Source organism: Anomalospiza imberbis, chromosome 2 (assembly GCF_031753505.1).
Source record: "Anomalospiza imberbis isolate Cuckoo-Finch-1a 21T00152 chromosome 2, ASM3175350v1, whole genome shotgun sequence".
Classification (NCBI taxonomy): Eukaryota; Metazoa; Chordata; class Aves; order Passeriformes; family Viduidae; genus Anomalospiza; species Anomalospiza imberbis.
The window spans coordinates 23,958,307-23,980,017 of record NC_089682.1 but is presented as its reverse complement, the minus strand read 5'-3'; the positions used below and the strand labels follow the sequence as shown (position 1 = coordinate 23,980,017).

The 21,711-nt window shown below is 38.2% G+C and overlaps 1 protein-coding gene across 8 annotated transcripts in view; it reads right to left on the bottom strand.

The window, feature by feature from the left end:
* The window catches only part of MYO16 (myosin XVI), a 366,678-nt gene that overhangs the window by 237,028 nt on the left and 107,939 nt on the right, over window positions 1-21,711 (bottom strand). For 7 of the 8 annotated variants that reach the window (XM_068180129.1, XM_068180127.1, XM_068180124.1 and 4 more), the window contains 2 exons: window positions 7,536-7,606; window positions 3,754-3,897 (listed from right to left, as the gene is read on the bottom strand). In XM_068180129.1, coding sequence (XP_068036230.1) covers window positions 3,754-3,897; window positions 7,536-7,606 — 215 coding nt within the window. Of the gene's footprint in view, window positions 1-3,753; window positions 3,898-7,535; window positions 7,607-11,776; window positions 11,832-21,711 lie in introns of those variants that run through there. The other variant, XM_068180128.1, reaches the window with a different exon arrangement.

Below are 21,711 nucleotides of genomic sequence, written 5' to 3'. Positions count from 1 at the left end.
GGAATTAATAAAAAATACAATGTTGCAATGCACTACAAACGATGAAAAAGACCACTCCCCAACCGCACGGAACTGCTGACAGCGCATCCAGTCCTGAGCCTTCAAAAGGCAGTGAGGCAAGACAGAGCAGATACTTCCAATAAATCTGGTTGCTGTTCACATTCTTAAGAGATTTAATGTGGGCACAAATGTATATAAGCCTACACATCTCGGTTCTTAAATGAAAAACACTTCAGCATTCTCTTCAACCTACTACAGGAGGCTCCTTCATACAAAATCCATGAAGAGCAATTCCCTATGCCACGAGGAGAACACACAAGGCTGATGTGGTCAAGCAGTGACTGATGAACGTGGCCTTTCCCACCTCATCGGCGTGTACGGCAGGCAGACCCCCATGGACCACCTCTGATCTCTGCATCTCCTCACGTGCCAGTGGCTGCCCCAGGCTAGGCTCCTCACTGACTGCCTGCTCAGCAGACATGGGACGTCTCTCCTGGCTGCTCACTCCAGTGTCCCTCTCCCCTTGCTGACAGCTACAAAACTGAGAAGACATAAATATGTCCCTGGAAAGCTATAGCACCTAAGGTAAAGTATTGGAAATTATGGAAAGAAATAGCTTCAAGCATTTCATTCTGCATCCATTCCAGAGAAAGTATTTACAATTCCAATAGCCTTCCAACAGGACACAACAGAAGATTACCACATTGCAAACAGCTACGGCCTCTCCTAATTTGCAGTGAATGAGCTTTGATTTTGTCATTGCTATCTACCAGAGCAAAGAAATTGTGAGTTACCAGTTTAGATGGTGAATGACAAGACAATATCTTGTCTCAGCCAGGGAAAAATTAAGACCCCACCAAAAGTGGGGTGAAGTCAGAAACTGGGAGTGTTTAAGCAAATCTTCATTGATAGCCTTCTGGAATCTAAATATACTTTTTTTTTTTTTTTTTTTTTTTTTTTTTTTTTTTTTCCTACTTCCCTCTCAAGAAATGTTTTAAGTCCTTAATGAGGAAATCTCCACTGGCTTCTGTGACAGTTTTCCAGAAATCAGAATTGAACAATTAAAGGATCATGCTGTTACCTTTTAGGTCACATCTTTAAAACAGAAAATAGGCTATTGCCTGGGCTATAAATTCAGTCCAGAAGAAATGTTTATTTAAAAGTAATTTCTGAGGTTACAAGAAGCATTATTTTTTCTTCCAATGAAAAACTGTGGCATAATAGAAGCTGACTGTAGCTCATATTGGCATTATCGAGGTTCATGCTACACATTAGACATGGTCCATGAAACACTAACCTCAAGGCAAAGTAATTTCTAATATGAATTGCTCACACAAAGGCAATTCAGAATGGTGAAAAATAAGTCTCTCCAATTTCAATTTTCATCTTCACATTGTCAAATGTCGTCAAAGAGAACATTAATGGGATGGTTCAAAACCTACTGTTTACCTAAGAATATTTCCATTCCTCTGCCATCTCCTTAAAAATCTTTAAATCTCAAAATTTCAATTCTTTATTTTGTCTTTAGAAGGGAGAGTATAAAGATATTATTTATCTAGTCAAGGAAACTCTGCTCTTAAAAGTGCTGACCACCTAAATGTGGGCAGATTTGCCAGAAGTTATCGCAAATAATATGAACAATTCAAATTTTATCTGCAAAAATCCACATGTGTATCCCTGCTTATTGAAATTTTAATATATTAGGTAACCAAGTTATCAGAAAATACTTACAACCTTCAAATGAAGACAGCTTGTAACAAACAGGAACCAAGTCAAAAAGCATTCAGATGATGAGCACAGGAAAATTATTTTGGACATAACCTTGTACAGCAACACTTGACACTTAATTAGATTGAGCTTCTTGGAAAAATTATCAAGGAAAAATTTAAAAAAGCCCTCTATAACCTAAACTGTTCCTATAAATGACAACAGCATTGTATTCAAAATTTCTGAAAAATTCCCCCCATTACAAGAGTTTAACACAATACAAGAGTTTTTTATAAATAAACTGCTCTGTTCTAATTTGTTTATCAGTCTAGAAATACATGCAGAATACAAAGGATACATAGGCTGGACAGATTGAGGTAATATAAGAATAATTACAATGTTTAAAACCAGCTGTATCTATTTTTTTTTGTTTTTTGTTGGTTCTTTGTTTTGTTTTGTTGTTTTTTTTGGATTTTTTTACTGTACAGGTTGCCCAGTTGTCCAAACTGGACCACTCAGGTTGTCCAGTGAGTTTGTGGACTTTCCATCCTTGAAGATTTGGTCCTGGGCAAGCTGGTGTGCCTAGCTCTTGTCTGAGCAGAGGGAATGGACTAAATCTCCCAAAGAGATTTCATGAAACGTATTATCAAGGATACAGTCTAAAAATCTATCTACCTTCCCTTTACCTGTAACACTGAAATACAATTAGAAGCATGACAAGAAACTCTGACCTTGCAACAACCTATTTAAAGCATTAAAATTGTAAAAAAATTGTAAAATTATATAAAAAGATTAAAAGTCTTTAAGTCAGACTGTGAGCTGTTTCTGCACTACTGTTTTAAAGAGCAATATCACATGAACTGAGAAAATGAGCTGCATCAGTATCATCACATAAAACTAGAGTTTGTGGTCCTAGGCATGGAAGCACAAAACAGAACCAGAGAATCATTTAGGGTGGAAAGGACAGTTAAGATCATCAAGCTCACCACTAAACCATGTCCATATCTGTCACATCTACACACCTTTTAAATACTTCTAAGGATGTTGACTCTGCCACTTCTATGGGCAGCCTATTCCAATGCTGACTGCTCTTTCAGCACAGAAGGTTTTTCTGAATATGCAATCTAAACTTCCCCTGGTGCAACTTGAGGCCATTTTTTCTAGTCCTACTGCTTGCCACCTGGTGGGAGAGGCCAGCCCCATCTTGCTACTACCTTCTTTCAGGTTTTCTCTGGGCCTTTCTTCTACATCCTAAACAACCCCAACTCCTGCAGCTGCTCCTCATAGGACTTGTGCTCCAGACCCTTCCCCAGCTCTGTTGCTCTTCTCTGGACAGGCTTCAGCCCCTCAGTGTTATTCTTGTAGTGAGGGGCCCAAAACTGAACACAGGATTTTAGGTGTTGCCTCACCAGTGCCAAATACAGGAGGACAGTCACTGCCCGGTCCTGCTGGCCACACTACTGCTGATACAAGCCAGGATGCCATTGGCCTTCTTGGCCACCTGAGCACACTACTGCTCTCTAAAAAGGCTGAATGCCATACCGATGACTTTTTAATGCTGAGTTTGCTCAATATAGTACAAGTTGTTTATATAAATATTAATTTTTTCTCATTTTGACCATGTCCACAAATACTTTTTATGACTACTGAGCATAAGTGAGCCTTTACTTGCTTTTCAGAGGAAGCTTTTTATAAGATTGTCTGAGAATTCAACCTTTAACAGAAAGTGACAAGGAGAAAAGAAAAGAAATTATATGAATATCCCATTTGGGACTGAGTGCTTATCAGAGATATAAGCTCTGGACCACAGGGGAGAAATAGGGGATACTTGACATTGATGTTTGCAATTTATTCTCATTGAAGTCATAAAAATGCCTTATAAAAATCCTGAGCACAAAAGTAATATCAAAGAAAACCAAACACTGTACATGCTTTCACTGATGTGATTAGTAGAAATATGTTGCATTCATACAGGAGTTTCAGACCTTAGGATGCTCCATTCTGTCTCCTTTTCAAGCACACAATGCATTGGCTTGCTTTACTTACTAGTAGCAGTAGCAGGACAATATCAGGATTATCACAGGCACAGGCTACATGCATTGATGTCCAAAAATCCTCATCTTGATGATTTACATTTACTCCTCTGTCAATTAGAATTTCTGCAGCAAACGCATTATCGTAGCGAGCACACTGGAAGGAAGAAGAGCAGATTAGGGATGGTGTTTTCCTCAGTGTAAAACTAAATTTATTACATACAATTTAAATTGGACAGATGATACATTGTAGTTAAGCTGCTGTGTTTGTAGCGAACAACAGCTGAGGAATCTGTAGAAATAATTGTGTGGAGATTTCCAGTTCCATGTGCATGATTCACAGAATCCAATATTTCTTTTTGAAATCTGCTGAATCTACAATAAGGATGAGGCTTTTATTCCTCAATACTACCATTCCAAATCAGTGCACAAGCACCAGTGCATGATGATCCCAACATGAGTAGTGGTATCTAAGTATATGCACACCCACACGTGCATATGCCCATGCATACATGACTTTGCCTTTTATGCAGCTCAGGGCAATAATACATCCCTCTTCATACCCCACTTCTATTTCCAATGCACTAACTATACTGATTCCTGTTTGAGTCTCTGTTCCAGATAAATACTCTGCACACTGAGGGTGTTATTGTGGGGTGGAGGCGTGCACATGTGTGTGTATATGTGTGTGTGTGTGTGTGTGCATGTTTCTATACCTTGGTCATGGTCACAATTTTGGAAGGGAAGAAGAAAATGGCCTGGACATTGTGTTGACCTTACTCCTCTGTCACATCTGTGACTTTTTATGCATAAGGTTGTGGATAATACTTTCAAAGAAAATCAGAACACTTAAAGTTAAGATCCTAACTCTGGCCTCACACACAATCTCAGTAACTCTTTTGAGAAGGAACCTATCTCTTTTCCCATGGGGGAGAGGTTATGGAGGGACTAATTTTAATCTGGCATGGAAGCCAGGATACAAAAGGAAGTGTGGAAGAAGGAAAAGTGTAACTGGATTCGACTGTGAAGACAAGATATATCTCATATCTTCAGCAGAATGCAGCAGCTGCATGTACCAATGCAATCATAAATACAGATAACCCAAAAGATTAATATTAAATTCTATCAGGATAAAAAAGCAGTCCCACCTTAAATGATTTCCAAATATACTGACCATTAAATTATAGAACAGAAATTAAATTCTGACATATTTCTTTTAGTTCATGTAACTTATCCAGCAGCTCTAGAAACAGTTTTGTTTTGCATTGGTATCATTCATTGTATCAGTACAACTTAAATTGAGCTGTTCTGTGCTGAAATTTAGCAAATCAGAGGTAAGACATTTTATATTACAAATCAGCATAATCTAACACCAATCATATTTTCAAGACATTGTTAAGTAAAAAAAAAAAAAAAAAAGAACCCAAAAAAAACCCCAAAAAACCAAAAAAACAAACAAAACCAACTAGTTCTAGAGATGACAGGTATCACTGAGCCATTTTGTGTATTAGTTGCGACTTAGATTTGCTGCTGCTCATTGATTCTTGTTTAATAGATTTTGTGAAACAATTGGAAAAGTTCAATTAAGGTTCAAGAATAAAACTGTGACACATATACTTTGTTAAAAGGGTGGGGGTGGGTGGTTGCCTGTGTGAATTACCTGACACCATGTGCTTCATACTGCATAGCAGCTCAGACACCTACTCACTTTTTATTGTACTTCTCCTCTCATGGAACCTAAAGAGAGTTCAGTGAATATTTTTGAAGTTCCCATAGCTTGCCTAGATTCAACCATATTGGGATACTCTCTACAGAGACAAAACCAGAATCTTTATCAAGTGTCACATTTGTTTTGCTTTTTTAAGAATTATATCACATTTTGGAAGTTAACATATGAAAAAAGGAAAATGGAATTATATAATAAATCGGATTTTAAGAAGAATATCAGGAAACATATGTTTTCCATTCATTCTGACACAAAAAAATAAATTCAGCTTACAAGTGGAAAGAATAAACACTAAGCTCCCCTTTGGACCAAGCAGCTTCACAGTTGTAAAACTAACACTTAGAATGGATCTGAGTGGGCTTTAAGAACACAGATGCATGCTAAAGTACTAGTTTCAATTCTTGCTCAAAAATAAATTTGGCTTATCTTGTTTCCCTGTATCATGATTCTCTTCTCTTGTCTGTACTGCTCCCAAATCAGGGACAAATCCAAATTTCATTGAATTCAGTTATTTCATTGAATGCCCAGTAGGATGAGCATTTTCCTGTAAATGAATTATGAGTACTTACAAGTAACTGACTAAACTGAGGCAGTAGGCTACACATGGCTCTCTACTGCAAATTTCTTACTGCAGAAAGCTTTCCTTCCTTTGAAAGCATATGTATGCCTGTGAAGCAGCAGGCACCAGTTGAGAGATACTGATTGTGACAGTGAATTGGGGCGTGATGCAGATCAAGAAAGCTAAAATGGCACAGTTCAACTGCAGATTTTATCTGCAGTTAAAAACTGTGCATCAGCTAAACTAGATAAAGCAACTTAAAATCCCTGAAGATTAATTTTTCTTTCTTTTCTTTCAAAATGTCTGACACTTATGTCAAATCATCCACACTGAAGGTAACGATTGTCTCCTAGGGCTTTTGGCATAGGGTAAGATTTGGGATGCCTCTGTTTTGGGAATCCCAAAACTAACATCTCATTTGGACTGCATTTTTAAAGAGTGGTTGAGCATCCTTACAGCAGACAAATAGTTGGAGAAGGGAAAAGAGAATTAAAATTTTCCCTCTTCCAAATAAATACTGCACTTTCCCCTTACCTTGGCGTCTATTTCCTAAAGTCCTTGGTTAAATAGGATGGCCATGGAGGATAGAAAATGAGGATTAATTACATAACATAAACATTGTATCTTGCAAGAGCATCGTCACAGGTGTGAAGTCCAGTAATATTACAGGGGCTCTTTCTCATCAATAAATTACTGTAGTTTGTATACATACTCTGAGAAACGTAATCCAGCTGCTCTAAAATAAAACACTATGCCAGCAGACTTTTTGTTACTTTGCTCAGTTGCATTTCTTTGAGCCACAGTTTGCAACAAAGTTGGATCCAAATGTCTTAAAATAGTTTCATAGACAGCATGTCTGCAACTGAAGCATCACAGACCAGGATCACAACATGTAGGAATTATTTATGAGTTTTGCTACTGGCTTCAGCAATACCAAAATTTTACTCCTGTGGTATATTCTGTCTGCCTGACATGTCCTTACCTCTTGCTTTTACTTTCATTATTATATACAAATTGTTTTTCTTTTATCTTCTTGTTACTTAATCCGAATTACTATGCAAATAATGAAAAACTAAATGCAGATAATGTGTTAAATATCCATATGTAGGAAACCGGTGCAAGAAAGTATCACAAAAACAAAAGGAAAAATGCTAAATCATGGGGTCTTTTTCATATAGGACCTGTGAATCTTTGAACCATATAATTTTGTATTTGAAATCAAGGAGTCTTTCCTTTTCTCTTTCTTGCTGCGCAGATAATTTATAAATAAAACACTCCATTCTCCTTCGTTAGCTACCACTCCTATGACACAATCCATTCTTTTGTAAGCAATTTGAAAATGACCATTTATTTAAAATGAATAGCTGGATGTAATCACAGCCATGGCAGAGCTCAGTGCATATTAAAAAAAATTCCAAACCTTTATTTTTTCTTAACATGCCAAATCTGCTACTCACTTTCCCACTTTGTTTATCCACAGTCACTAACAATAATCTTCAATCACTCTTACCAGATGGAGCAAGGAGCCTCCTGAGGAAAGAAGCATATGAGGGTCAGCACCATCCTTCAACAGCCGTAGCACTGAAATATCAAAGAAAAGAGTAACAAGAGTTAATATAACCAATATAACAGTAATACACCTAATTCTGAACTGTTAATAAGCTGATTCTTAATCATCTTAATCAGGGGATTTAATAATACATTCAAACCTCTTATGTAACTGCAAAACTGTCGTGTCAGCATTTGCCATCTCACCTGTTTTAATAGCTAAGCCTGCAAAGCAAAAGACCTTTGATAATGAACAGTAAATATCAACAGCATCAAGGACTTTTCAAGTGTACAGATGAGCATGACAGTTTTGTACATATGAGAGGGGACGGCTGGACGAAAGAGCCATGTCAAGGTCACAATCACCTGATTAGTTCATTTGGGAGCAAAATCACAGTTAACTGGTGTTATTTTACTTTTCAAAGTTCCCATGCGATATACTGGCTTTTTCAGTAAATACTTGAAACTAATATTCATAACTGATATCACTTGAAATTAATCATCATACCAAAGCTAAATGATCTGCACTCAATTTAACCTTTCCAGTGCATTGTCAGATCACTGATGCAGTATAATCTTTAAAATTAATTTGGAGCCACACTCTACTCCCAGTTACATGTATCAAGCCCCTCAGAAATGAAAACAGGATTATAAGTGCAAGCAGAACTACAACCCTTCACATTGGTGCTCACTCAAGTGTGAAAATTTCAGCACTTTTCCCCCATGGTCTTTATTGCCTTCATAACCTTTTCAGTCTGAATCAAAGCCCTGACTAACTCAAGGAAACAGTGCTAATTCCTTGAACAGAACTGCGCAGCAGCAATGCCTGGCTGTACCTGGGGAGTCCACACCAGCATTGCAACCCTGTCTTCATTAAACTGGCATGAAAAAACCTTTTGAAAGGCCTCCCTCCATGAGAATAGCTGCCAATAATATTTCCTGAGTAGGAGCACAGGCGGTTCTGTCTTCATCATCTGGAAATCTTGAGTTAAATTATCAGTTAAGATCCTGGATGGACTTGTGCAAACAACTGCAAAAAAATTTTAAGTTGTGAAATGGGTTCCACTGAGATGTCTGTCCTACAGCAGGGCCAGATATTTGTCTTGAGGCTCTCCTGTGAATCTGTCAACAGTCTCATGACCACCACCTCTTTCCTATCTATACACATTTTCTGTATCTCTTTTTCTTTCTCCCAAGGATATATTGCAACTCCATTTTCACTGTACATTTAAGTTTCTTACAGCATTCATACACTTACTTAACCTATTTGAAAGGGGTCAGTTTTCTTTTCAAATACTGTCAATTTAGAGAAGCAATGTTTTCTGAATGTGCTGAATTATTTTTGATCAGGTGCCCTAGAAAAAATTCTCCTAGGAAAGAATATTTGGTTAAATAGTTTCAAGCCTGTAAAATTAGAGTGAAATATTTGGTATTATCATTTTTAAACACATCATATAGCAAAAAGACACTGATGTAATGGACAAATATTTACAATAGTTATGCAAATATATTTAATCTTTTTCTCTTTTTTAAACTTCGAAATCAAAGATAAATTAAAAGTATTGTATAAATTTTTACTTTATGAATAGTTCCATGGTACCTATTTCTTTTCACCAAAGGTCTCACCTCATTTAATTTACATAATTGTAAAAGACTTATATGTTCTGGCAAATGCCCCTTTGAAAGTTAGCCATTATTAGAAGTCCCTGTCATCCCCAGCACATCCACTAAAAGTAGAATGGGAGCATTAGGTAACATATAATAAAAAAACCTGCACAACACCTGCTAAGCAAGATGAACAGCACAACACTAAGGAGGGAAGGTACAGAATTATTTACAAAATTTCCTAAAGTCAGGAGAAGCAGATGAACAATAAAAAGCATTCCTTTCTGCTCTCTCAGATCCACAAATCTCATACTGTAGCATACACTTGTCCTCATCCAGAGAGAGACCATTAAAATAGAGATTCAGAAATAAGTTCTTTCTTTTCTTTAATACCTGAATTTCTGACCACTTATGGAGATGCTCTCTCTACCTCAGGTTTAAAGTGAATAAAGAGTTTCCTTAAACAGGTATGCAACTACATCCTCCTTGAGAGTTAATATTTCCAATGTTCCTATGTTATGCCATTTCTTTAGTAGGGCAGAAAATATTATTTCCCTATCACAGTATATTTTTTAAGGCTCTGAAAAGAATTTCATTCTCCCAATCCCATCAGGATTTCACCTGAAGAGATCAACACTCCAAAGTGTTCCCCTTCCTCCACCCCCTGTTTTCCAGGGGGAAAAAAAAAAATCACACATCATGTGGTGGCAGAGCAAGCACACTATGGGTTGGTGGCAGAAGTCTTATACTGACTAGGACTGATATGAAACAGCATCCTCAGTCTGTGTTTCTGCAAGGTGGGATAAGACAGGTAAGGTGTTAACCAAAGGAGTCTGTTCCCTTCCCCCATTCACTAAGGGACTTACACACCTCTACTTCTGGCTAAATAACTCCTGCAAAAATCAATTGTGGAATTTCTTGTTGGGTCACTGAGAAGAACTCAATTATTTTGAGCCTTGGGATCACCAAAATAGGCTTTAGAATAGGTCCTTCTATGCAAAGACAGAGTATGAAGACTTTTCTCTTTTGGCAAAAGCAGGACACATGGGAAGGTCAGTGAGTTGGGAAACTGCATTTCTAACAGTATTCCACAAGAATTTCATCTGGAGCCTAAAACAGTAATGGGAAATTTTTTGGATATCTTCCTCTCCCCAACCCCCAAAGACTTGATTCTTATAGAGAAGCTATGCAAAACAAAGTAATGCCTTTCCAGATCCATTTTGCAACTCCCTGCAGTTTAAACCAAAAGAACAACAGACCATTTCTAGATCTGAATTTGAAATCCATTAGATTTAATTGGTTTGCCTTGGTTTTTTTCTACCAGCAGAAATGTAGACCAAGATTACAGCATAAAGAATGAATATGTTAATGCCAATCTTCAAGTAGAATATTAAATAATTGTGACCATAAAAAAAACACCGAGTCACATACAAAAACTTAGGGAATGAGGATAAAAGATCAGTAGTTTTTTTTTTTCCTTTTTTTGGGGGGTCTGATGCCTTTTTCCTCATTATTGCACACAGTTTGATCAGTGTTTCAGGAAATTCCCATCACACAGACTAACAGGGCAAGATATGCAAACTCTCCTATCAACTGAGCAAAAGTCTGTGTCCTGAATCAGAATTATGTGCTACATGCCTCTGTATTTAAAAATAAGTAAGAAAAAAAATTCTTTCCTTGAATTTATCCCCTTTGCAAAACACAATTTAAAAAAAAGAAAATCAAGAAAAGATCGCAGAAACAAATCTCCCTTCCTACCAGAAAACTCACTTAGATCATTTACTTAAGACTTCTGTTGTTCATATTTTCCTTTTGATAGAACTACTACCTAAAAGTAGTTAGATAGTAAATATACTAGCTACTGCTAGTAGTTTGGGATTTAATGCCCTAATGAGGACAGAAAGTAATACAAAATTCTATTGAAGAAATGCTAAATATCTCTTAACTAATGCAATTTTAAGGAAGCTTTCACAAGACTTTCTTTTAAGACTTGTTTTACTTGCAATCTTTCATGTAAGGAAAGTTTACAGGAAAGATGAGACTAAAAACTGACTTAAAAGCAGGAAGCTGACATTTACCTGAAAAAAAAAAAACAAACAACCCCAGAGTAAAAAACTTTTAGCAAACTCTGAAGCCCTCCCTGTTTGGGTATAAACAGGTCCATCCATTCTTTGATATCTTTTAGAATTGACATACAAAATTACTGACAACATAGAACAGAATTTCATACCTAATTTCATATCTAATAAAGGTGCTTTAGAAAGCATTGGATGCATTGAAGTCTCATCAGAAAAGAAAGGTGATAATCAATGGAGCTTTTTACATATCCTTGATGTTGTAAATTTAACAAAATTATTCCAGAGAGCTGAATACATTTTCACTTCCCATTGATTTTATTGACTAGATTATGACTTATAATATGGCGTTATGATGCAGTACAGTCATTATTGCCGTGCCTGTTACCAGGCACAGGTCTTGTACTAACTTTGCCTGTGGAACTAGGGCTGTAAGGCTTTACTTTTCCTGGGCTTGTCTTGGCTTGCTTTGAGCTTTGTTTTAGTTGTTATAGCAACTGGCTGATGACAAGGTGACAATTACCTAACACAGTTTTGTTTAGCTTTGTGTAACTGTGGTGCATAATGCATGAAGGATTTTGATATACTTGGCAGCAACTAGCACTTACACTGCACTGTGATTATAATCCAGCTATACAGGCATAGAGAGCTATCTGTGACCTCATGTACACTGCAGACAAAAGGAATACTGATCTGAAGCCACAGCAGAGCCTGAAAGGTGAATTCAGAGGGCCCAGGGCTATCAGTAACTCACCAGTGTTCTGCTACGGATCTATTTTTGTTGTCTTTATTTTAGCAGGAGTAACTCCAGCTGGAAGGCTTTACTTGTTCATGATGTGCATAAACATGACTTACTGCTGCAGAAGCAGAGCTAAAATGCTGCTGATTCTGGAGTGGATTAACACATTCTCCTCCTAACCCAGGCTGCACGTTTCTGTCGCTTGGCACACAGCAAAGATTAATATCCCAGCTAGACCAAGGATCAGGGAATGTGGCAGTGCATAATGGGTATGGAGAATGGTGTAGCCACCACTTTCCACCAATAGCTGAGACAAGTTTGGGCATACACTGACCATGAAATTGAATCACAAGAGAAGTGATACAGAAAGATGTTTAATAGCATCCTTCCACTCCTTCCACTTCCCCCAGTTAAGAGTCATGTTTTTCCCATTATTTCCTTCACAGTCAGATATTTGGTCCGCTGCTGGTATCTTAAACTCTGTATGGATTAATCACATAGAATCCTCTCCACATTCATACATCTTTAGCTCTCTTTTCTCATTCCTCAGCAGTCACTCCATACTTTTCAGCTTGTACCAAAGGTGTTTATGAGAAACCTGCTACACAATTCAGCTGCATGTGAAAACAGATGAATGCTAATCTCTGGTAATTTCTTAACCATAATACCAAATGAAATAATGCAAGATGTCATAAATGTTTGGTTAATATAGTCTTAGAAAAAATATTTACATCATGCCTTTGCTATGAGCAGTTAAAAATTAAATTTTAAAACCCAAGTACCAGTGTTGGTAATTTAATAATTCTTTTAAGGTGTCTTTTTTAGGTGTTTACCTAACAAAGACATTTGCTATCACTATCACTAGTGCAATATCTCAGGCTTTCCTTCAGAGCAAGCTCATCAGTTGACAGTGTTTATTCAGAGCAGTCATGCCCTTAATGAGCTTTGCAAACAATTGATTTGTAATCCTACTGCTTTTTACATAAAATATTTCCAGAGTTCACTGGCAACATCTGTCTGACTTGCTCAGATCTCCTCATTTTCTGGAGAACTCTTGGAAATAAATTCCCATCTTTGCTGCAAAAGATTAAAGGCAGCAAACCATAAACAAAATATGCACATTTGGGCAGATAAGTGTGCCATTCACAGACTTCAGAAATGAAGAGAGGGAAATTGCTCTTTCCATACTGGTTGAATTTGAGAGTATTAGCCTTGCATATCCAAGCGATAGTGCCCACTTCTAGAACAGAGCAGTGATAAGGGCTGACATTTCCATCCTCCCCTGTCAGAGTTCCCATAGTTTATAATTTTTTCAGGTAGCCAAGAATCCTGATACCATGACCCCAAAGCAAACAGGTAATTGATTTTCTTCTGAAATCAAAAGCATGATGTGAAATGTCAGGCTGATTTCTGGGCTCCATTGGACACAATATTACCATTAAAAGAAACAAACCAAGCCACCAATGAAACAGACTGACCCAGGTAGTCCTACTGCCCCACTCAGCATCTCTCCCAGCTTTAATGCTGGAAGATCAAAAGACATGGTAGTTCTTTCCCATACTCTCTTTGTGCAGAAATCAGACTACAGCCTTGGAAACAGCTGAGGGGCTTGATCACTGGTGTGGGAGCGACCTTCAACAGCACATGACAAGCATGTGACAAGTCCCTTTCTTTGTACATAGTCTGGTGTCACTTTCCTACCAGGCCTTGTGCCATCAACTGCGGCATGTCCATGCCCAGGTATTCTCCAGCCCTGACAGCTTCCTGCCATGCACTATCATGCTGGAGGTGGAGGCCACAGCCCTCCTCTTACCTGAGGTATCTTGAACTGGAAAACCATATGGAAAATAATGGTTATGTCTCTGAGCTCACTAAATCGAACTTCAGTGAGATCCATGGGGAGAGTCACAGTTCTCTCATGGGACAGACATTTCTATCATTGTAGACACAGCCAGAATAATTTATGAATTAGGGACTACATTTATTTAAGAACTGTTACATTTAAAACTTTTCCTTCAGGCAAATTCCCCCTCTTTCATTTCTGTGTACGTTAAGTATAATGCAGTCTGTGTCTCAACTTAAAATATTAAGTCCACTAAACCAGTGGCTTAAAAAATCCTGGTGTGTGCCACTTCCAATGCCCAAGCAGTAACAAATTACCCTATCTCCTTACACAAAAGTGACAATGGGCAGCAGTCAAATGTAACACGCTTGAGTTAAGGTGTGATGTGGAAGGCAGAACAGTGCTGTAAATCAGTAATTTTGAGAAGACTGGAAGTAGCCATTCAGTTCTATGGCCCAAAGACACTGCTACAAGGGGCACACCCAGGATCAAAAATCAGTTGGGGTGACCCAGGGTTTGGCCTTCATTTAGAGCTTTGGCCAGACCAGAGGCAGACAACTGTTGTGGTAGGGTCTTAATTGCTAATAAAGCTGTGATTTTATCTCACTGCACCTACAACGTGTATATAACAGAGGTGTTGCTAAAATCATTCAACTTCACCTTACAAAATAACACATGCTTAGCTAAAAATACTGGGTCTATCATCACAGCTAATAACACAGCCAGGGTTTTGCCAACATAGCTTCTTCTGAGGACTAAATAACTATGTCAACAAACACTGGTAGCACAGACCTCAGTGAATCCAGAATGTCTGTTAGTGAGATAAAATTACAATAAAACAAAGCTTTGTAACGTTTACTGGAAGTTGAACACGCTAAAATGAACCTTAGAGAAAAGCAGCTGATCACAGAGTAAACTTAAACATAGCTTTTCTTAAAATTTTCACTTCCAGCTAGTTAATGAGATTTATTTCAAGGTTATGAAAAAAAAGGAATGAAATATTTTAGCATTTAGATTATGTATTTCATTTTTACACATATTTTATCTGTCTCCTATGTATGGATTTTCCTGGAGTTCCTGTTAAAGGTGACTAAAACCAATAAGAACTTTATCATCAGGCTACAGTCAAGAACTTACAACCCACTACGTTCACTTAAGAGATATGTCTGAAAGCTCTTTAAATTACCATTATAATTTTTAGGCCAACTTTTCAGCTACAGAAACACCTGATTATACATTCAAATGTTTGTAGAATTGAAAAAAAAAAAACCAACTCAGATCTTATAGCATTTTACTAAATAACTTAAATTTATTTCAGAATTTGAAAATCTCCAATCTTATAGTCTTAAATGATAAACACTAAAGCACACATCAGCAAAATAACTCATTCTGTGGTCAGTACCTTAATTTGAAAACCATTGTCATACCCATGCTTTTCCTTAGTTGTAACAGTTACAAAATTTGCATACAATACAAATTTTCATCTGAACAGACTGTACACCCCCTCTGTTTCACCAACATTTATGTTGATTCTATGCCAACGCTACTTAATTGGCATAAATCAGACTACTGCTGACTTATATTGCTTACGAAGCAAAAGTCAGTCCCTCTTTAACTCCCACAACATGCAGAGCAAGTTTATGCCAGCTGGCCTTAGAAGCCTTGTAAGCAACTCATTATGGTTTGTGTTAGAGATCTTCAAGGATAACAGACTACTATCCTGCTCAGCAGCTGCTAAATGGTACTAATTACCAGCTGTGGACCACTGGCTGTTAGATCCCGTGTGTCTCCTGGAATTCCCAGGGTGTGTAGTGCACAAGAAAGCAAACTTAAACCAGGCAGTATAGAACAAACTAGGGGCATTACTGATCCATGCATTTATCCAAAATAGTTGTGTGTGTGGCATATGAGTGACCAAAACCATGAAAAATATGTGTAGCTCCCGGCATCTCTCACCACTTGACATCTGTGGCTCAGGCACCACCTTTCACAGCATGTGATCTGTGACAGTTTGCATTGTCAAAGCCAGAGCTGCTTCCCTCTTGCTCATGCAGTAATTCACACACTCCTGCCCTCATCTTTGCATAGCAGTGCCACATGTCATGCTGCCATGAGCTGTGATGGAGAGTTAAACCAGTTGAAGACCAACCTTGTGAAAGGCAGTTTCCAGATGGTTCATCTCCCTGCCTCATTCCAAAATGAGCATAAAGATGGGAAGACAAAAGGATGGGACAGAAGCACAGCCAGACAGAAAGGAGAGCAACTGATGGCATCCGCAATTTTAGCTTAAATTGAGCTAGAAACACACTTTTTAAGTGTCATTTGATGTTAGAAGTATCCTTAGGACCTATTAAAATCAGTGTTTCCAAGACATCTGAATGTTTCCTTTCTTTTTCTGCATCAGCCTCAGCAGCTGTGCACCAGAAAAGCGAATTGTTTCAGAGAGGTGACACAGAATTTAGCTGTTGATTCTAGGGGGTGATGCACTTTCTTTTGGATCAGTTTGCTGAACTGACTTACTTGCAGCCACATAATTGCTAAATCTGATACAAAGAGCCTGCAGTAAAAATGGTGGTAGGAAGAGCATCATAAAATTGTGAATGAAATTTTCTGAATTAGAAAAATATAACATTGGCATAACATCTAGCTAGGGCAGTGGGACAAGCCCCTGCTCCCAGACCCTGTGCAGCTGCCCTGGGGTGGCCCCCATGTTCCCAGTGGCCCACACAGCAGCTGGGAGCAGCTGGCCCTCATGGTGCCTTTACGGCATATACCTGTATTTAATTAATTTTGACCAAACTATCACTTCCAGAAGGATTTCAAATCATTTCCACACTTCCATAGGTTTCATGGGAGCAGAGTCAAGTCTCTGCTGTTTTACCTTGGCACTTTGAATGTCCACATAATTAAGTTTTCCTGACTAAAATCCTATTTATCTGTCATTTTACAGCACATTAAAACTGGTGTGCTGTGAAACACTTTCTAGTTGAGACATATCTGGCTGTATGGTAAACCCTGAACGATCAACACACTTCAAACTACTGACACCAGCATCCTCTGACAGATATCTCAGAGGTGGTCAAGAGATGTGAAGAGCAATGAAGAAACCCCATACACAAATGAAATAGTTCCCCTCTTCACTTTTACAGAGTTTTAAGATAGAGAACATTTGGATTTTGGTGTGTTCATGTCACAGATTTTTCAACAACATTCAGCCACAGTCTTTTATGGTTTGCCAAAAACAATAGAGAATAACATATTAAACTTCTTAATGGCTCTTTTCTACTTCACAGTGCACACCCTCACCTCTCAATTTCTTTTTCTTTTCCTAACACAATTCATGAAGTTTGCAAAGACTTACTACTCCTTGCACATATGGACAGAATGACTCCTTCTATGGGAGGTGATGGAATAGGATTTGCATTCTTTGTCAACTCAGAGATGGAATCACCACATCCAGAAAACTGAGCTTCTGGCAAGGCAGTGTGAAGTCTCTCCTACTCTGCTAAGAACTGGTTACTGAGAAACTGGTACAAGAGGTCTGGAGAGATTATCTGTACTGTTCAGTCATGATCACTGCAGAAAAGCAGCATATGGGGTCCTGTCATGAGTCTCCCATAGAAATATGAACATAAAAAACACACATGCTGCACAAATGCTTCAGTTTGGGTAAACTCATCAAGTGTTACCCTACAATTCTATTCAGCACTTTCTGCATTAGTTACAACATGATAGTTACCAAGTCCTTCTATTAACCTGTGCACTACATATAACAAATATGAACATTTTCACATATTGGTTATATGAAAGACTTGTGCTACAAGTCTTCAAAGAAAATAACTATGCCTGTGTACCCAGCTCAAAGATGTTTTCATTTCTCATTACTTGTTTCCCAGAATTTGATTTAGCTGAATTGCTGCATTCTTGAAATTAATTATATTTTCCCTAAAAGTATTTCAAGCTGATATACCCACTGATGTCTAAATCTTCTTCAGTCTTTTCTAATTTTTCACCTCTTTCCATGACATGAAGGGTCTGACAGTTATAGTTAGAACTTCTCTTATGTTTTGTCTCCCAAACTCCCAATCTGCAAGGAATTCTTTCACACTTGGCAAAGGGCAAACTTGTCACATTTCAAAATATAACACAACAATGTTTTTAGCCCTTGTTCATTTCTGACAAAGAGGCCCAAATAATAACTTTCACACTTGCCTGCTATGTATTCTTTGTGCAGCCTAGAAGTCTTCTGTCAGTAGTGACTACAACAAAGGTGCAACCAGAAGACAACTGTTAAGTGTTCTAATAACACTAAGGGACTAAGGGTCATGTTTTACCTAAATTTGTTTTAATACATTCTGGAATCACTATTAGTCTCCCTGATAACTGATGGATAGAGGTCCAGCAAGGAGAGCAAATTGCCCACAGACAAGTCCAGACAGGAAACATAATCTCTTCCAGGAAGGGCTGCTCTGACAGCACAAGCGCAGCCTCCTGGAAATCATCCTGCTTCCACTCACTCACATCCTACAGCTGTTTCTGGAGGCTTCCAGCTCCAATGCATTCTGGCTAACACCTTCATTTTCCCACACCAGTAACAGCAACAACCACCACTACCAATATGCCAACAAAAACAGTTGAAAAATAAGCAATGAATACATTATCACCCCAAGAACAACACATCATGTTAGTATAAAGCCAGCACGGAAGGAAAGAGCTATCAAACTTGAAAACTGTGGCTGACACTTTCTTAAACCACCTCAGAATAAGCAAAGGAAAACATCTCCATGTATCTGCTTTGAGATAAGGCTGTCAGACTTGGGCAGCTGAAAATTACAGTGATGTAGACTTCACTTGATTTTAAAGTTCAGTATGAAATGAAAAAACCACACCAGCACACAGGGGATTGAAATGACAGATTTGTAACAGTTCATCTGAAAGAAATGTGCAACCAAAGAGACAAACTTGAAGCACAAACCATTCTGCATTCAATATTACCAAGCTTACAGACAGCTAAATCTACATACCAATCTTATATACAGTGAACCTACACAGGGTTACCAATGAAGCATTAGAGGATCTGGGGAACATAGGATGTGATGCATGACAGACCCTCTGCCTCCTCTTCTCTGATACCAGTCAGCCACTAGAATAGCAAAATTATTATTCCAAATCATGATGTCAGCAAGGAGAAGGAGAAACCAACATCACTTGACTAGACAGAAGAGAAGCTCTCAAGTCTGAGTCATACCAATGAATCCATGTTCATATAGAGCCATATGGTAGGTTTGAGATGCAGTGAAGAGCTGCAACTACAGAGCCTCAAACTTCCCCAGTGATACCCAATGCCACATATTCTCATTTGCTCAAACAATACATCTGACAGGTAGCTGGTACATAAATCTGGTAAATCAAGGAGAACCCAGAGAGAACTCCACATTAGAAGTGCCTAAATTCAGAAAAAGCAATAAGGACTAATCCAGAAGCATCAGCAGAAATGCATATATGTGGACTCTTTATGTGTCCTTTTCTATTCAACTTGTATAATTCTAAATATGTAATCCACAGGATTTTTAGGGAGAGGCTTGAAAGCAAAAGAGATCTAACGTTCACCCTGTACAGGATCTGAGAAGCCGGTGAAGTTCAGACGGCCATTATTAAAAGGATAGTTGGTACTCTCGGATAGGATATCCTTTTAGCAGACTAAGAAACAAAGCAGCAGTTTAAATTTCACACAGATACTATCAGCTTTAAGAACACTTCAAGGCACATTTTCTGTACTGTCAATGGGTAATTGTGGAAGTCTGGAAAAAAATTACCATTTTATGTCAGAAGTCGTTGTGATTGCTAAAATCTGGAGGACTGACCCTAACTTAAGGATTTCTTGCTACAGCTGTCATATTTGTCTTTTGAGCCCAAATGTAATCAAAAACCTTAAAAAGTGCATGGTGTGAGAAATTACCTCCTCTAACCATCTCATTGTCCTGTAAAATCACTGCTGCTTCAAGGTCATGTTTACACTGCATTGTAATAGAGAGTCATCAGAAAGAAACATAATAAGAAAGCAGTATGTGTTTCCAGGCTGACTGAATTCTACCTTGAACCTTTTGCACATGCATATGCTTGTTCAAAGGAAGACATTTAGAAATATTGTGAATTTCATCTTAACTACCTCCATTCTTTGATGCAATTCACACAGAAACATAACCTAAATTGGTCATTCCCTTAGATTTATTGACTATGTTCTTGAAACCTTCAATTCTTCCGCTTTTGCAGCTTATTAGTGTAAAGGCTGCAATTCATGATAATCAAGAAGAATCAGTTTTCTATACATTATGCCATATAAGCTTTCCACTAATTTCTATCACAGCTATAGAGTTTGTTCACTGTCAATTTGAAGTGAAAAAGGTTTTAACAGCTAAAAAGCCTTATGAGTTAAGATGATACCTCAGAACATTGAGAAGAAAGAATTCGCCAACTCATGCCTCAGAGAACAGGATGACTGAAATAATAAGCAATATATGCATTTTATGTTTTGAATCCGTACTGAGGAAGAAAAACCACTAGGCACTATATAAGCAAATCTATTTCATTCTCAGATGTATTTGTGATTTTACTGGGAAAGGTACTACGATTCAGACAGAATGAAAGAATCATAGAATATGCTGAGTTGGAAAGGACCCATAAAGATCATCGAGTCTAACTTCTGGCCCTGCACAGGACATCCCAAGAGTCACACCATCTACCTAAGAGCATTGTTCAAAAGCTTCTTGAAATCTGACAGGCTGGTGCTGTGACCACTGCCCCAGTGAGCCTATTCCAGTGCCCAAATACTCTCTGGGTGAAAAATCTTTTCCCAATATCCAACCTGAACCTCCTCTGACACAACATCAGGCCAGTTCTTTGGGTCCTGTTATTGATCACCACAGAGAAGAGATCATGGTCTGCCCCTGCATTTCCCCTCATGAGGAAGTTGCAACTGCAATAAGGTCTGTCTTCAGCCTTCTCTTCTCCAAGCTGAACAGACCAAGTGACCTCAGCCCAAATGGCCTCCCCTCAACGCCCTTCACCATCTTTGTGGCCTTCTTTGGACACTCTCCAATAGTCCAATATCTTTTTTATCGTGGCATCCAAAACTGCCCCCAGCACTCGAGGAGAGCAGAGCAGGACAATCCCCACCCTTGCCCAGCTGGTCATGCTGTCCCTGATGCCTCCAGGACAGGGTTGGCCCTCCTGGCTGCCAGGGCACTGCCGGCTCATGTTCAACTTGCCATCGACCCCCAGGTCCCTTTCCACAGCACTGCTCTTCAGCCTCTCACTCCCCAATCTATACTCACAACAAGGGCTGCCCAATCATAGGTGCACAATTTGGCACACGCTCTTGTTAAAAAAAGAGAAGAATAACACAAATTTTAGCAATAAAAAAAATTATTTGCTGCATTTAGTGGTCCTGGTTATATTCATTTAATTATGCCTTTGATGGTTATAGAGAAAGATATTCCACTTAGTTATCCCACTCCACAAAACCTCCAAATAAACTCCACCTTTTAGAAATTTTGAAGGAATGTTCATCTCAAACTGGCAACTAATTTGATAGTCATAAAATAAAGTCTGAATTTTGAAGGATATCAGAATAAAGTCTTTTCTCAGTCTCATGCTTAAGTATTCTATTTTATTTTATGCTCCAGTGTAGCAATTTGAATATGCCCTGGTATAAAAGTGCTAAAGTTGAATTTAAAAAATTGAAAACATTTTTAAAGACTTATTTAATTTCATTTTTCTAGAGAAATGTATTATTGCTACAAATGTTTGCTCGTAAAAAAAAAAAAGAAAAAAAACACAAAAGGTTTTTCTCTACTGATTTCTGTAGTTCTCCATC